Below are 18,307 nucleotides of genomic sequence, written 5' to 3'. Positions count from 1 at the left end.
CAGAGAAAGGATAACGAGAGTGATGTTCTACTTTTCCAATTATAAGGAAAGGCAACGACAACGGGAGAAACAAAAAAGCAAAATGAAAATATAAAAACAAAAATACAAAAAAAAGGACATAACAATGGCACAAGGATATCAGCCTCATAACGAATGTTAATGAGAAATGACTTGATTTTGTGCTTTTAATGCTGCCATTTGTAAATCCTTTTTTTCTTCCTATCGTATTTTCATACATACAACAGAGGGGCAGTTGTTTTTGTTTTTTTGAAAGAAAATAAAAATACACGAATGTCCTGGCTCTGTGCTTTATTTTTTCTTTTCTATATTTTTATTATTATTGTTTTTGTTATATTTTTGTTGTTGTTGTTTCAATTGTAACACTTCTAACAGTTGTGAGCATAATTGTGTCAATTCATAAGTTATTAAATGGATTAGGCTTTTGTTCTCTTCATGCGAAAAGTTTGGAAATATTAGCTTTTCGTTTTGGTTTATTAGAATTATTCAAGTCTAATCGAATTAGGAAAATATGTATTAGAATTAGAACAATGAGAGTGTTTAGAATTGTTTAGCAAAATCTATTTCCGAATTGGTTTTGGTTCTTGTATAATCCTTTGTGAAAACACAGCTGATGGAAGCTTATGTAGAAATACTAAGAACAACTTAACAGATATTGCTACTAATGTATACTGAACTTCCATAAAAGCATAACTAAAAGTTGTTAAGTTAGTTATGGTAAGTAACATGGTCCTTTGTTAAATAACGTAATTACATAATTAGCTTAACTCAAGGAAGTGAACATTTTGGAGGAAGTTTGGCGTTTTACCTCGAAAACTTTTAGAGTGAAGTTCATGCAATATTTTGGAGAAGATAAGCTTTCAATTTATAAGCAATATTTCCAAGCATAAATGTACAAAGGAAGTACTTGGTTGCTCTAAGAAAAAGAAGTTCTTATAAAGAATTGCAGTATTTATTAAATAAATTAAATGCTGAAGTCAAGTTTATAATAGTTATTTAAATCTAAACTTAAAACTTAAATCATTTCAATTAGATGCATATAACAAAACAAAATAAATTTGACGGAATATTTATCAATGAAAGCTTTTGAGTGTATGGAGGTAATAAAAGTCTGTTAGGCCAGTATGGCGCCCATAGAATGCAAGCCTATTCAAGAATTAGCCTGGCAAAAGAAACATACAGAATTTTAATAACATATGGATCACGGAACTGTCTGGAAAATATTTTGACGAAATCAAGTGCTTTGTAAGCTTTTTTTTTTAAATTTAATGATAGTGATCAGTAAACGTACAATTTAAGTCTAGTACAAGACCAATGATAGAAGAGTTGGATTCTTTGTTCAAACTTGACGAATTCAACATATAGTCAAAATATTATATTACGTTGATTAACCTGTTCTTGTAGCTCTTAACAATCCTTCATAGAGTGAACAATTCGCGGTACAGAATTATTTTAAGCAGAAGGAAAATCATTAATACACAAAATAAACAGCAATGGACCAAGGTGACTCCCTTGAGGTACACCAGAATTGAATTTAAATTGATGTAAAGGGTTATTCCTGATTATAGCGATATAATATATGGCTTTAAGATATGACCAAATCTACATAAGGAAATGGTCGTTAGGTCTAATATTACTTAATTTATTAAGTAGAATTTCATGGTTTTATTCGTCAAATGCCTTGCTAAAGTCTTGAGAATGCTTTTTGAATGCATACAAAGATAAAAAAATAAATTAGTAATTGTAGATTTTTGTTCACAAACCTATGTTTTACATACAGTAGATTCGCGGTAACGTGAACTATTAAAAACCGTAAGAATTTTTGGTCATTTGTAAAAAACATGAGGAATTCTTCCTCTTCCTCGGTTCCTACGTTTGTTGTCAATGACACTCCTTTAGTTAGCTCTATTGATAAAGCTAACTTATTTGCAAGGCAGTTCGCCGAAAATTCCACCTTACCAGATAGTGTCATGACTCCTCCAGTTCTTGAACGCGTAAATGATTCTATGGGACCAATCTTTTTCGTACTCGAACTGTGGCGAGAGTTCTTAAAGATCTCAACATTCATAAATCCGCTGGCCTAGATGGTATCCCCGCTATTTTTCTGAAGAGGTGTTCTTCCACGCTAGCAAAACCACTGCGTAAGCTTTTCCACCTATCCTATTCTTCTGGGCTCGTTCCGAGTAGTTGGAAAACTGCATTTGTTCAGCCAATTCCAAAAAAAGGCGAATCTTCTTTTCCCACAAATTACCGACCGATAGCACTAACGTCCCTTCTTTCTAAGGTCATGGAAACGCTAATTAATTATCAGCTTAAGAAATATCTTGAGGAACGGAAGCTTCTTAATGACCGGCAATACGGCTTTCGTAGCAATAGGTCCACTGGTGATCTCATGGTTCATCTCACCGAACAGTGGAACAGATCTTTACATCGTTTTGGAGAAAGTAAGATTATTGCACTTGATATTTCAAAGGCATTTGATAAAGTTTGGCATCTTGCTCTCTTATCGAAAATGCGTGCTTTCGGTATCGACGAATCTCTTCTTCGTTGGATTAGAAATTTTCTTTCGAACCGTTCAATACAAGTTGTTTTGGACGGATTCAAGTCTGAAACTCATAAAATAAACGCTGGTGTGCCCCAGGGCTCCGTTTTGTCTCCGACCCTCTTCCTCATTTTTATAAATGATCTCCTGTCCACTACTTCTAATCCAATACATGGTTTCGCTGACGATAGCACTCTTAGCTTTTCATATTCGTTTCCAGACTCACAACCCTAATCTTCGGATGTGGAACTGCAACGGCAAAATATGATTAGCTCATTAAATTCCGACCTACACAGCATTGTACAATGGGGAATAAAAAATCGTGTGGAATTTAATGCTTCGAAAACGCAATGCTGTCTTGCTTCGTTAAAGCGAGATAAACCGTCTTTGCCACTGTCTATGAGTGGCACTTGCATCAACGAAACAGAAAATCTTGACATCCTCGGAATGTGCATCAGCAACCACCTTTTGTGGAGCGATCACATACGCGATGTTGCCAAAAATGCCGCAAGATGTCTAGGTTTTTTGAGACGTTGCAAGACATTTTTTTCTCCGTCTGATCTGGCTACAATTTATAAAACCTATATACGTCCGAAACTTGAATATAACTCTCATCTCTGGGCTGGTGCTCCAGTAACTTATTTAAGCCTCTTGGACAGTATTCAAAAAAGAGCTTTTAAAATGATTGGTGACATAAACATCATCAACTCGTTTACATCACTCGAACATCGACGCAAGGTTTCTTGCCTCACCCTTTTTTACCGTTATTTTAATGGACTATGCTCTAGTGAAATAGCCAGTTGCATTCCTCCCCTTAAACAATTTAACCGTAATACCTGCGCTTCTAGGAATGCCCATCAGTTTACCCTTGAGCCCAACTTCGGACGTACTATGAAGTACAGAGATTCTTTTTTTAGCCGTACTACGCGAATGTGGAACGCCTTGCCACGCTCTATCTTTCCCTTTCATTGCAATGTTCAGAAATTTAAAACCAATGTACACCGACACCTCCTATCCAACCCTTCCCTCTTTTCCTAATGCTCACACTGTGTCTTTGGCATATTAAAGGTATAAAAAAACCTTTTAGTGTTTGCTAATTATAAAAAAAAAAAAAAAAACAATTACTGTAAGATGTGCTGGCTTCGTTTCTCCAACGCCCTAGCGAGAGAATTTCATTCGAGTGACACAGCCCCACCAAACAACAGATTTCTGACAAATACTGTCATTGACCAACATTTACAACAGATGGACGTAACAATAAAACGACCGATGAGCGAACAATACCAGAGTACAAAGAACGGGACCAAATGGATGCCTACAGAAATGCGACTATTCATGCATTGCGTAGGCCAAAGAGTGGCTTACTGACAAGACTCAAAAACTTATACCGACGACTTATAGACCCACACGACTTGAAGGTTAGGACACTGAAGTCGTCAATAAAAAATGTCAATCTGTTGATTAAGGAGAACTACAGGTTATCAATTAACAAGTAAGGAACCGAGCGGTTAATTCCAGTGACCCTAGTATGTTCCCTAAAATCAACAAGATATTCAGAAAAAAGAACGATAATGAACTTCCGTGTCTGAAACTCCAAAGAACTGAAGAGAACAGAGACGTTCTCAAGACAGCGCAAATAGATCAAGAAGAAGCCATCTTTGACGATGACTTTTTTATAACTGAAGATCCGAAGGAAAAAGTGGAGACAGTGGGAGCTGCTTTTCAGCAAGTGTACAAGGTGAATTTTAGCATTCACCGCAACAACAGCCTTGAAAACAGAGCCCTACTTAATCACTTTTACCTTCGAAATGATATGACACAATGGTTATCTGAGAACCGCGGTTACATGCGGTTCGATGATGATGCCTTGGCGAATGCCATAATCGCCGAGCAAATGGGACCCTTGTTAGTGACAAATGTTGAGCTTCAGCTCATTTTCAACTCAATGAAAAACAAAAAGTCAGCAGGTATCGATGGTAAATCCAACGCTTTACTGGGACACTTACCGACGGAGGATAATGCATATTATCCAGTACATTGGAAGACCGCTGTTGTTCATCCTCTCCCGAAAAAGAAAAAGAAAACTCCAACCCGTCAAATCTTCGGCCGATAAGTCTTCTTCCGTGCATCAGCAGAGTTTTCGAAAAGATCATCAATAGGGTTCTGACTAAGTTGGTGGCGCGGTGGTCAACAAAATAATTCCGGATAAACAGTTCGAGTTCAAGGCGGGTCATGACACAATTCATGCTGAGTCTAAACTCGTTTCTGACATCCAATGGAATAATTCAAAACAACAATGCACAGGTGCCGTTCTGGTTGATTTGGAAAAGGCCTTTGACACCGTATGGTTCGAGAATCTTTACCTAAAACTGAGCAGGCTTGGCATAAGCAAGCCATTGTTGTATATACTTTATGATATGCTTAACGGTAGAAAGTTTGTTGCCAAAAATGGCAATGTAACTTCTACAACAATATTACTTATTAAAAATGGTCTTCAACAGAGAGCGGTGAATTCGCCGAGTCTCTTCAAATTTTACACCAGCGATCTGATAGGTAGTCCTACAAAAGCAATTGCGTACGCCAACGATCTAATTACGTACAGAACACCCCGAAAGGTTGAGGTTATAAGAATTCTCTTGCAGCGTGATTTCGACAAGATTCAGCGATATTGTGACGACTGGAAACTGAAAATAAATGTCCAGAAGTCAGAGACAATTTTGTACCGGACTCCGTTGGCTAGGGCCACGAGGGATACGTCCAAGAATTGGCGCAAGATGGTCATCGTTGATCTTCAAGGGCATCGGTTAGCGAGCAGAAATGCAGAGAAGTAGCTCGGTATCTGGTTAGATCAGTATTTATATTTCGACAGACATATAAATGCTGCTCTGACCTGGGCCATAGGAGCCTTCTCTCTGACAAAATGGCTGTTTTACAGCAGTAGGATTGACCCCAGAGTGAAGGTAATTTGCTAAATGGCCCTCATAAGGCCGATGATCGTTTATGGTTGTCCTGTGAGGTTTAACGTTGCCCCTTCCCAGATGGAGAAATTTCGGGTGTTCGAGCGGCAGTGTTTACGACGCTGTGTGGGCTTATACCGAACAGCAGAATCTTCTTTCGTGCATTACTATTTCAACGAGGTCCTATATAACAGGGCTAACAATTTCGTCATAAAACTCGTTCGAGGTCACATTGCAAGAGCTATGTCTTCGACCAACAATTTAATTTTAGGGGCGTTCTATCGGAACGACGAGTATTTTAAGAGTGCACTCTTGAGCGTCTTCATTTCACCAAAGGCATTCCTCTTTTAAGACAGATGCGGTCTGATACACAATAGATTGGCAGGTCCGCTAATCTACCACGTCAGACGAGAACCGTGGATAGGCGACTCCTGTACAATCGGGACGTCATGGCACAAGGTGGAGCAGAGCTCCTTCGGTTCACACACAGAACTAGTTGTAAGTTGAAAGAAACCAAGCTATAGATGTCAACGGACTGTTTCGCAGCCTAATTTAATTTTGCAATCTATTTACCCCCAGAGTAGAACTAGAAGTTCAATCTTAAAGTATTCTTTTAATTTTAGCTGAATGGCAAATGGCGAAACGAGACCACACACAGATTCTGAGTTTGTTTCTCTAAGAAGCATTTTGAGTCTAAGAACTTTCCTGGTATTGCTGAGCATGGAAAGAACAGTCAATCTGGGGTTTTCCAACCAACGTAGGCTAAAATTTTCATTATAAACGTAGGTCCCCGATTTCAAAATGATCTTCATCACTGAAAATGATTTTTCCATGAAAATCCAGACTATTTCGATGAATTTGAAAGACCCAATACTTGAAGACCGGCTGGGTTGAATTCTATGCAACATACGGTGTTATGTCGTTTGAAGAATGCTTAATTCTAAATATTGACTTGAGTTTTTGATAACAATACGGACTAAAGCAGCAATTCATCTTGAGTACCAGGTCCTTCTTGACGACCTAAAAAGCTTAGTTTTGCAAACTGTGAACATTTTAAAATATTCGTCTTATAGTAAATTATAATAATTTAAAAGCGTTTTTGAAGCGTATATTGCTTCATTTCGATTACTGGTGCAGTTTTTTCTTGTCAAATATAAAAACATGACAGCTTAAATAGTGACAGCTGCAAAAGCCTTTACTTGTTTCAACTTATTATTGATTTCAATCACTCTTTTAAAACACTATTAAGCTTTTAATTTCATAAGTGTGTTTCTAATCATCTGTTTTTCACTAACTGTCAAACGGTTAAACGAGTTTTCATTTCCCCTTCCACACCCCCCCCCTCTGAAGTTATTATATATGCTTAACAAATCTAATTTAAAATTAAACCCAACTAATGTTGCCTAACATCAAACTTTCGAATGAAATTTAATTAAATTAAAAAACAAAATAAAAAACTTTCTGATTTTCATTTCTGTTCTGTGGTTTTAAGATTTTGTTTTTCTGTTTTTTTTTGTCTGTAAAGTAATCAAAATCAGCACCATGTTGGGTAAGGTTAAAACACTCAACTCAATAAAATAAAAAAAAAGAAAAACTTGGTTTGTTTTGGGATAAAAAAAAAACAAAAGATGAATTAAAAAAGAAAAACCAACATACTCGATGTTACTGACATGAAAACAGTTTTCCATTTGTGGACACACAAATCCATTCTGACAGAAATGAATGAATGAAAAAACTAAAAAACTTTCTATGCGGAATTGAAATTTTCTGATGAAATCGTTTTATCCAGACAAAACATTATATTCCCTTCTGCACTTTAGCACTGCTCTATCCCTGTATCTATGTATCGATGTAGCGTGTCGACGACAAGAATACAATATTTATTAATTGCATTTGCTATTCAACTGTCCTGTCCTATCCTTTCCAATCCTATCCTGCACCACCACGTCACGTCATCGACCCTTTTTAGTCACCACTTTCGACGTACACTCGTAGATACGTTTGAACTCGATGATCTGTATAACAAAACTTAACAATCAAAGTTCTATATCAATGAACTAAACAACATACACTCCATGTCACTTGATAAGGTCAGATTTTCTTAAGTGAATTTCTATTTTTTATTTATTTGCCTTGAAGAAAGTTATGTGCGAAAAACACAATTTTGTATGAGAATATATTGAAAACTTTGAGAAAAATATATGTATCATAAATATACATTTTTAACTTTTTTGTAAAATTTAGTGAAAATCAAAAACAAGAAAAAAGGTTGTAATGCGATTACCACTAATAACTTCCAACTTGTGACTGTGTGCCGATGTTCTTAAAAGTTTTACAAAATATTAGTAACAAAATTTTGTAAAAGATAAATAAGTTTGGAGCCAATAGCTTTTTTTGTTAATCAGTTTTTAACTATTTTTTTTGTAGGTTTTAGTGTTTTGTAAAAAAAGTTGTCAATTGTACTTTCCAAAATAAATAACTTAAAAAAAAGTGAACAATCATACTTGGCATATAGTAAAATATGATGGATTATAGTATCACATGTTTTGTTCGAGATATTTTTCTGGAAAACCAATTTTTACCAATTGTTCGTATTTTTGAGTTTTAATTTCTTTTAACAAAAATACAGAATTGATTTTTTTAAAGAAATTTGCACTTTTTTAATAAAATTAAATATCTATATATAAAAGAAAGTCGTGTTTGTTACAACACTTATAACTCGAGAACGGCTGGACCGATTGCCATGGTTTTTGATTTGTTGGATTTGTTTCCGTCCCGAATAGAATACATCGTAAAAAGAATGAAAACTCGATATGTGTAATGAATACTAAATCATTTTAATAGATGCTGATTTTTTATTACACGTCAAACATTTGTTGTCCAATCCTGTCAAATAGTGTAACAACTGAGACCTTTAAGCCACAACTTTAATTTTTTCTGAAGACATCATGTGTGAAATTTATTTTTTGTAAAATGTTTAAAAAGTTCAGGTACTGTTATATTTGTTTGTTTTAGACACAAATTTTCGAAAATTATTTATTATTTATTTAATTTTTAATTCCCGAAAATTGTCTTTTTATAGGTTGTCTATGATTTTTCTTGATAAGCTATTCATACGTAGTGGTTATAATATAGTCTTTGAGCTATTGTCCTTGTCTCGAAAGTTCAGGCACTGTTATTATATTTGGTGGTTTTATGCGAGTGCACAATAACAATGCCACGTCCTAGAAGATCTAATCTTTTATAGTGCAATTAGGCAACGGAATATCGCGAGTCAATTATCTGATGGTGAGCGCCGCGTTAGTATGGGGCAAGGAAGGGCCTTAATTCGTTCTTCTCAAACACAAGAGGAAAGAAAGGCAGCCCGTGAAAGGTTATAAACGAGAAATCGTCGAACTTATCGTACAGATGAACAGAGGAATAATATTCGAAGTGCAAGAAGCAATAGTTTAAGTATTGATTTGAATGGAGCAGCGTTTCTGTATAATTGCATCATCGACTACAGCTTGCATCGTTTAGTTTGCATTGGTCCAATGGACGTTGTTTGCCAGCATTGTGGAGCATTGAAGTTTGCTGGTTTACATCGAATTCGCATCAGCTCAAAAAATTCGGATCTTGAGGTGAATGAGGAGATATATAACCAGACTTTGCTCTTGATCGAAGATATGTGTTACCTCATGTACTGCAGTTTGTTAGTTAGGTTAGGAATGCCAGCGCCAGATAGCGGAATGAATGACGCATTTAATAGAGGATTGGAACGTGAACGTGAATATGATCCACATGAACGAATCCAATCAGTTCAAACGAATTTACATCTGTCGAATCCTAAGCAGAGGGAAGTCTATGAAACATTGATTAATGTAATTGATGATGGAAGTGGCGGCTTATTTTTTTTTTTGATCCCCCGGTTTAACTGGGAAGACATTCCTAAAGTCATTGATTTTGGCCACTGTACGTGCGAGATCCGAAATTTCGGTAGCAATTACTTCTTCTGGAATAGGGGCCATATTATTGGATGGATGCCGTACGGCTCACTCAGCGTTAAAATTGCCATTAAACCTTCAAGCTACTGAACAACTGACATGTAACATTTCGAAACACTCCGCAATGGCCAAAGTTTTAGTAGCATAAAAAATCATCATATGGGACGAATGCACAATGGCGCACAAACGCGCATTGGAAGCACTAGACCGAACATTAAAAGATCTGCGCAATGACTCAAGATGTTTTGCTGGTGCAATGATTTTATTATCTGTCGATTTCCGACAAACACTACCAGTCATTGCAAGATCTACTACTGCCGACGAAATAAAAGCTTGCCTCAAAGCATCAAATCTGTGGCGATATGTAAAGAAACTTCAACTGTGTGTAAATATTAGAGTTGCATTGTTGAACGATCTATCTGCTGATGATTTCTCGAAGCAATTGCTGACTATCGGTAATGGCCGTGTTCCTGTTGACAAATCGAGCGTTTTATTTCATTTCCTCCAAATTTTTGCAATTTTGTGTCATCAAAAGACGAGCTTATCAACAAAGTATTCCCGGATATCATTGCTAACCACAGAAATACTAAATGGTTCAGTGAGCGAGCAATTTTGGCCGCTAAAAATAAAGATTTAGATGACCTCAATTTTATGATTCAAAATCAAATCGTAGGTTCATTCAAATCTATCGACTGTGTAACAAACGAAGAAGAAGCCACTTATTATCCAACTGAATTTTTAAGCTCCTTGGATGTGCCTGGTTTACCACCGCACAATAAAAAACTTAAAGTTGGCTCGGTAGTCATCATGCTTTTAAACCAACAAAAATTGTGTAATGAAACGCGTTTGGTGATGAGAAAACTGATGAGCAATGTGATTCAAGCGTCGATACTTAAAGGAAAATTTAAAGATGAGGAAGTTTCTATTCCAAGGATTCCGATGATCCCAACAGATATGCACTTTGAGTTTAAACGAATTTAATTCCCGATTCGTCTTGCCTTCGCTATGACGATCAACAAATCCCAGGCCAATCCTTGACTATTTGTGGCCTCAATCTAGAAAATGCATGTTTTTCTCATGGCCAATTGTACATGTACGGTACGTGGCATGCTCACGTGTCGGCAAACCATCCGCTTTATTTGTTCTTGAGCCTGATCAAAAAACAAAGAATGTATTTTACCACAAAGTGCTTGAATGAAAATCTTATTAATGAATTAATCCGAGTTTTATTTTTTTTCCCAATCTGCACAACATAGTTTTCAATCATTTTTTTCTGACATGAGTTTAAAATACTTAATTATTATATTTTATATTTTTATTCTCATTCTGTATGCATGTTTTCATCATCATTCATCATAATAAAATACTTTTTTGTTTCTATCTATATAAATATATTATTTTGTATCATTGTTTTACTTTCATCAAAGCCTAAATTAATTCAGCTAAAAAGTAACACGACATTCATTGACGGCGGTACGAAGTTCGCCGGGTCAGCTAGTTTTATATACCTTGAAATAATGTTGAAGTCAACGCTTTGATTTATTCTCGAAAAATTACTGTCGAAAACGAGTTATTGCAAATTGTGTGTGATATATTTTTTTGTGTGCCTTTTTAAACGTGTGGTTTTCCAGAAGAAATAAAAGGCATACAATTTATAAGGACTAGTTGAGCCCCACGACTTAACTCGCATGCTTCATTATAAAACAACTTTGCTTGTCAAAAATAAGGCTATAGTGATCTAACTTTAAAAGATAGACATATGCTGTCACGGAATGTTTTTAGAACTATTAAATGGGAATAATTATGTCGGATATATTCTTAACAAAACTTTAACAAGCTTTTGAAATGGAAAAATATACCCTATTTGAAACATTCTTAGCTTAGCTCGTATTATTTTAATCAAAGGTGATTTTAAAAGCTATATGAAAAAACATACAATTCAGAAAATAGTGGTAGTACGGTCCACATATTATATAACGTTTAAAGATTATTTCATGCAAATGTTGACCTTAGCTCAGTCTCAAATGGTCCATTCGCTTAGTCCAATTTTGGAATACTCTTTTCAACATTTCGGCCGGTATCTCACGAACAAATGCTTCAATGTTGTCTTCCAATGCCAATGTCAATTGAAGCGGACTTATCTGCATAGACATGAACCTTAACATAGCCCCACAAAAAGTAGTCTAAAGGCTTTAAATTGTACGATCTAGGCGGACAGTTGACCGGTCCCAACATGTTCACCGAACTCACCCCTAAATAAGTCTGTTGTCCAAAAAAAGTTGGATATCATCGGACGGTGTAGCTCAACATTCACAGTTACTTTTCGATTCGCATCATCTTTGAAGAAGTACGTCTAACCGCACCAAACTGTGACTTTTTATGGATGAATTGGTAGCTCTTGCAATGCTTCTAGCTGATATTTTATCCAAAATCAACAATTTTGATTAATTACATACCCATTGAGCCAAAAATGACTTTAGTCGCTGAACACAATTTTTCGGCAAAAAGCACGCGATGACCATTTTTTAGCATTTTGATAGTAACATTCAATAATTTGCAAGCGTTGTTAGTTAATAAGACGATTTATGGTTAAATTATAAACCGAATTGAAGATGTTTGACTGTGAAACAAAACACGAAACGTGCGTCAGCTGTTTAAACCAGTGTTGCCAAAAAAATAATAGCTAAAAAATCACCCTTTACAACATATAGCCTTTCTTAATAAATAGGCTATAAAAAACTGAAAGCATTTTTCAAATTGGATATGAAGCTTCTGAAACTAGAGTGTCCAAGCAAGCAAGCAAACAAACAAACAAACAAACAAACAAGCAAACTCCTCAGCTTTATAATATTGGCACATACAAGAGTTTGCCATCTAGAATTAAATGTAGTTTTGGGCAAGTGGTTGGCTTGAATTAATTCCAGCTTAGACGCCCAATCTTCTTACACTTTTTATAAGGATTGGGGCCATACGTCAGCAATAACGCCAAGAACATTATCTTCCAATTCGTCATCTCGTGCTTGTCAGTGTGACTGTTAAATCGCAAGACCGATACCGATAAATGGTTTCTAGAATTATTGAGTCGGCTGGGTAAATATGTCAACGGAATTTCGGAAGATTGTACCATTATTTTGGTCATGCATTTTTACAAATTGCAACGGTTGTTCAGAAGTTAATCTATTTTGTATGACGGAGCTGTCAAAAAACTAACTCTGAAAAAAAGTATTTCCAGATTAAAAAACACACATCTAACGAAACCACTGCTAGTTGGATTTTTCTAAAAATTATTATTGTTATTTGTTTGTATTGTATTTCATATCTAGTTTTGTACAGACTCTTAGCATTAAGTTTGCGTTTCTTGTTAAAAACTGTTCCTTTAGTTTTTCTAAAAATTTAACAAGGTGTTAAAAATGCTATTCGCAATCCCATTTCGGAACCGTAATTCTTTTTAAAGATTTCAGGTTCAAACCAAAGATTTCTCTTTTTATTTAAAATTTCTATGTAGTAAAAAAAACACCAGCTTATTATTTTTTGAAAGCCCTTTCTGCATCTTTTTGACGTTATTATCTGTAAAATTTAATGTATATGAAGTCGATATCCCTGCTGGTACTCTCTTGAATGCAATTGATAAATCCTCCAATAGTAATTCTTGTCATGAAAAGTGCCCGTTTTGGAATCGGCTTGAAACTGTAGGAATAGTCGAGAGTCAACGGACTGTTTTGCCTGTCTCTGTCATTTCTTGAGAATGAAAAAAGGTGTCGCAAACCTTTGATTTAGATCCTTGGAATCTAGAAACGTCGATAAATGTCAAAATTTTTAATTCGTCAAATCAGTCCGTTTTTAATAACTTCCTATGATAAGTTAAAAATCTAATTGTTTCTTATAAAAAATCACATAAACCCAAATCTAATGATCCAGGATGTACCTTACCTATGCAATATGCATGACTCTTCTAAAGATTATAGATTGCAACTAAAGTTGATTTACTTGATTCTAAGCGTATAACAATAGTAAAAATCAATTTATTTAATCGACTTAGACTGAAATCCCATTGGAGCCCGATATGGTGAGGGTTAAGGAGAATTGATTTGGCAAGCAGTACCTAGAACTCGTATAGTTTTTCCTGCCTGTTTACACTTCAAAATATTATGTAGGTACTCTTTTTTTTCCCTAACGGTATTATCGGCTTTTCATCAGTCAGCCAGTCAGTCAATGTGTCCACCAGGTGCTAAGAAAAAATTACTCTGCAGCATCATTTGTAAATCTACCTGTCGGGTTTTTTCAATTCCCATAAGACTCTATACCTCTTGCACTCTCCCTCTGGATGTTGTCTGAAAGTTCATAATGAAATTATGTTTACGTCAAGAATTATTTCCACTATAAATGAAATATTGTCTAGGTGAAGGGCCGTAGTTACAAAATTCAGGAGCCTTAAAAGAATTTGAGTCACTTATAAATTGGAGCTGAAGAAAACAAGGGATATGAAGTTTGAAGACTGTCATCTTTTGACATTTGACAAACTAAAAATGAACAACCCTGTAGTACAAGTCCAAGTATTCTTTACTGAAGTATTCTTTGAACTTCAAGGACAATTTGAAAAGTCTTCACATCTATAAACATTTATTTTAGTTATTAACTCTTCTGTATAAGAAAATTAAATAAAAAGGAATAGGTCCTAGAATTGAACCCTTAGGAACTCCTTTCTTTTTCCAATTTTAGCTTGATGGATTGATAATCACTGTTTCTTTTAAGAACCTTCTTTAATAAATTCTTTAGTGCTCCTTACAGATGAAGATTTTTTAAAAAGTAAACAAGATATTGAAAATGTTTAAACGGAGTTTTTAAGATGGGGATTAGAGGTTTGGAAAATCATCACGAATCTGAGAATTTTCATAACTTCAAAAAAGCCTTTCATCTTTGAACTGGTTATTTCTCAAAATAATGAAGTGATAGATTGATTTTGAAGTCGGGTACGAACAAAGGTCACCTTAAACCTTTGGAACCATAGGTACAACTTGTTTCTCAGAATCTTCAAAAAGTCACTTCCAAGAACTATACAAAAAATTGGATATCACCATACTCATGGTTTTTCCTAATCCGGTCATGCATTACGGGTATTTGCCGATGCTGTCTTTACGTCTTGAGAGTTTTGAATTTACTATACTTTAGGCACACTACACACAAACTTGATTCCCAATAGTCCGGCTGCTGGCGGTCTTTTCCTTCTCCCTTCCTATGAACAAAATAAACTGCTCCAGGGATGCTTTTGTCGGTTGTTGAGAGTTCAATAAAAGAATGATGATTTCCTAGAGGGAACTCGATTTCTGGGCATTCTAGTGATGAAGATGATGATGATGAACACAGTCGAGTCGCAGTCCATCTGCATCGCCTCGCCATCCCATATCGAAGATGAGGCTACGATGGGTGTGGAAAGGTTTAATCTCCAGGTGAAGAAGAATTTAAAGAAATAAAAAACATTTTTCATTTCCTTTTTTCCCTCGTGTTTAATAAACAAAAAAATAAAAAGGAAACTCCTTCGCCATCTGCATATTTTTCCCCCAACAAAATAAAAAAGACCCAAGCTGAGGCAAGGATCTGAAGGTATGTAGGGGTAAAAGGTGATGGAAGGACTTAACAGCTTTTCGTATCTCTGGTTTCGTTCATCGTCGCTCGTCCTGCGTTCGTTCGGTCGGTTGTGTCGGTGAAATTATGATGAATTTTAATTCCCTTAGATGGACGGCCCAGTGTCGACGACCAGTGTTGTTGGCTTGGTTGGCTTTTGGCCGATAAAAAATGCATAATATTTATATCTTCATACATACTTTACACTATATACCTAGTAGTAGCCTTTTTCCTGATCTTCCCTGTCCTTACTTTTTTTTGGTAAATAATAAGGAGAAATCAGGTTAAACAATGTAGGTAAATCAGCATTAAGATGGCTTTGAAAATGAAGAGCGAAGTCTAAAAGAATTAAATTAAAGTTCTGCAAAATTCAATTAAGTGCCTATTAAAATTAAAATTAAAAAACAGAACGAAGAAAAAAAAACAAAGAGTAAAATACCTGCTAAAGTTTATGATGATGAAATTTAAGGAAGTTTATATGTTTTGATATTTTTTGAATCATTTTCATTATGAATGTAAAATTAATTTCAAAACATTTTTATTAATTTTGAGCTTGAAGATGTTAGATATTAAAAATAAAGGGAAATTAAATGTATTTTTGGAAAGGGGGGAATTTTAAATGCTCAAGAAGTTAAGTTTCAAAGTTAGCGAACCATGAGGTCAGTTTTTGAGGTTATTAACACTTGAAGTAGAAAAAAATGTATTCCATCATTAACGGAATAAGAAATAAAGTATTGAGGTAATAAGAACAAATTTTATAAACATTTGTTTTTAAGACTCGTACTATTTTTACGTTTAGCATACCATAGACCCAGAATGAGCATAAGGAAAAGAGGTAGGTTTGGAAAGGAGATGTCGGTGAACATTGGTTTTAAATTCTTGAACATTGCAATGACAGGGAAAGATGAAGCGTGGCAAATCATTCCACATTCATGTTGTACGGCTAAAGAACTATAGTACGGCCAAAGTTGTGCTAAATCGTGGTAACTAATGGGAATTTCTAGAAGAGTAAATATAACGGTTAAATTGTTTAAGGAGATGAATGCAACTGGCCATTTCCCTATAAAATAACCTTTTAAAATATCCGTCAAAAAAGGGTGATGCAAAAAATTGTATGACGGTGTTCACCAATCTTTTTAAAACGACCCTCATTGAATACTATCCAAGAGGCTTAAGTACATTTCTGGAGCACCAGTCTAGAGATGGGAGGTTTCTTCTTACATTATCTCAGAAAACCCAAAGAGATTGTGGCATTTTTGGTCGTTGCACAAAAGTAAGTTAGTACAGAGAATATTGAAAGTCCCACTCACATGTCTTTTGAATTGGGATTTGGAAGCATTAAAGTCTATAGCTCAAGTATCTCGAAGAGTCCAGCACCGCAATCAACATAAACGCTGGTTTTACGAAACTGTCAAACAATTGCCACATGGTTATACAGGGTTTTTCAACAAGGACCCTACAAAAGTAGAGTGACAGGGCCTGCAAACGACGGCATATTTCTTGCCGATCTTTTGACATTTCTTTTAAGTAAGGTTTGACATTTCATGATGAAAAGATATTGGAGCCAACAACGAGTCGAAATTATTAAAATTTCCTACCGAAATTCAGAGTCAGTGACCTCAACGTTAGGAGCGCTACGTACAATTTATGGTCGCCATAATCGTCCTAGCAGATCAACAATTGAGCGTCTAGTGGACAAAAATCTTCCCGTGCCAGTGAGACAAAGAAGTGCCGGTAGTGTCAGGAATATCGCTGCCGTTGAAGCTTCAGTTGCAGAAAGTCCAAATGTGTCTCTTACACTTTGTTCTCAACCGTTGGGCATCTCTGTGAAGTCGTTATGGTGAATTTTATGAAAAAATCTTGGCCTTGACAAACTTACAAGATTAAATTGACGCAAGAACTGAAGCCGCTTGACCACCAGAAGCTTCGAATGTTCGTGAATAGGGCTGAGCAACAATTTGAAAATGATTTGGATTTTCTTCGAAAACCCATTTTCAGCGATGAGGCTCATTTCTGGCTGAATGGCTTCGTCAATAAACAAAATATGAGTCATCAATGTTTCCCGAACAAATTACAGTTTAGTGTGATTTATTAGCCAGCGGAGTCATTGGGCAGTACTTCTTCCATGATGATCAAGCCCGACACGTTGCTTTGAATGGGGTTTGCTAACGTTCAATGATAAACGAATATATTTGACCCTACTTGGATGATATAGACTTGAAGAACATGTGGTTCCAAAAGAACGGCGGCAGCGCCACAACCGTAATAGTGAATGTCACAATCAATTTATCAATGGAGAACGTATTATCTCAAGAAGTGGTCCAGTCGCTTGGCGGCCTCCTTAGTGCGACTATATCTTGTGAGGCTACGTCAAGTATATGGTCTATGCCAACAAGCCAGCGACGATTGATGAACTTCGTACGAATATCGAACGTGAAATTGCAGGATTATCGGCCGATTTATGCTTAAAATCCATCGAAAAATTTGGTTCCGTGGTGGCCATGCCAAAGAAATTGAGTTGCATATATAATGGCATCAAATGTACTTTCACAGGAATTAAGAATTTCATGGATATCCTAAACTTTTGTAGTCCTTTTATTGAAAAACCCGATAGAACAGGCACGAAGCACAGGGAATAATTTAATTTAACTTCCAGCTACTGCTGAATAGGCATCATGTAAAAAAAATAATTGAAGAGCATGGAACCATGAGACTAGTCAATGAAGACAATATTGAGAATGTTAAAGAAGCCATTCAAAAGCTTAACAACAAAAACTCCGACTGCTCTGATTGCTAATTGCTAGTGTGCATGCACCAGCTCATCAACAAAGTGTGAGAAAAGTATGCCAGATGATTCGTCATATAGCCCTCAACATGCCCATTCTGTAAAAAAGGCCATTATATGTCCTGAAAAATATAAAAAAAACACTGTGATTGACTTCAGGTCTAGCAATTCAACGATATACCAAATCTTGAAAAGACCAACGAATTTTAAGTAGAGACCCCCCATCTTTTCATTGGCGATGTCAGAACTTGAGATCCCGAAAAACCTGATTGAACTATGTTACACGAGACGTTACAAAATATGCAGTGCACCAAGCAAATAGGTGACAACTCATCCGAGATAGTCCAGATAAATGCAGTTTTCAGGGAAAAAGATCGCTACCATGTGAGTTTTACAACAT

The 18,307-nt window shown here is 35.8% G+C and overlaps 1 protein-coding gene across 1 annotated transcript; it reads left to right on the top strand.

Annotated features, from left to right (window-relative positions):
* Positions 1-9,675: 9,675 nt before the first annotated feature.
* LOC129950715 (uncharacterized) lies at positions 9,676-10,481 on the top strand. Its single transcript, XM_056062637.1, has 2 exons — positions 9,676-9,955; positions 10,036-10,481. Exons 1-2 carry the CDS (start codon positions 9,676-9,678, stop codon positions 10,479-10,481), a joined length of 726 nt encoding a protein of 241 aa, XP_055918612.1.
* The last annotated feature ends 7,826 nt before the right edge of the window (positions 10,482-18,307 follow it).

The sequence above is a fragment of the Eupeodes corollae genome, chromosome 3, assembly GCF_945859685.1.
Source record: "Eupeodes corollae chromosome 3, idEupCoro1.1, whole genome shotgun sequence".
Taxonomy (NCBI): Eukaryota; Metazoa; Arthropoda; class Insecta; order Diptera; family Syrphidae; genus Eupeodes; species Eupeodes corollae.
Note: the sequence above shows the minus strand (reverse complement) of the source record. Positions and strands in the feature narration are given on the sequence as shown.

Excerpts from the sequence above, each read along its gene's own strand:
- LOC129950715 (XM_056062637.1), top strand. The coding sequence starts at position 9,676 with ATGGCGCACAAACGCGCATTGGAAGCACTAGACCGAACATTAAAAGAT. Across the intron at positions 9,956-10,035 it reads GAAGCAATTGCTGACTATCG|ACGAGCTTATCAACAAAGTA; the intron begins GTAATGGCCGTG and ends TGTCATCAAAAG.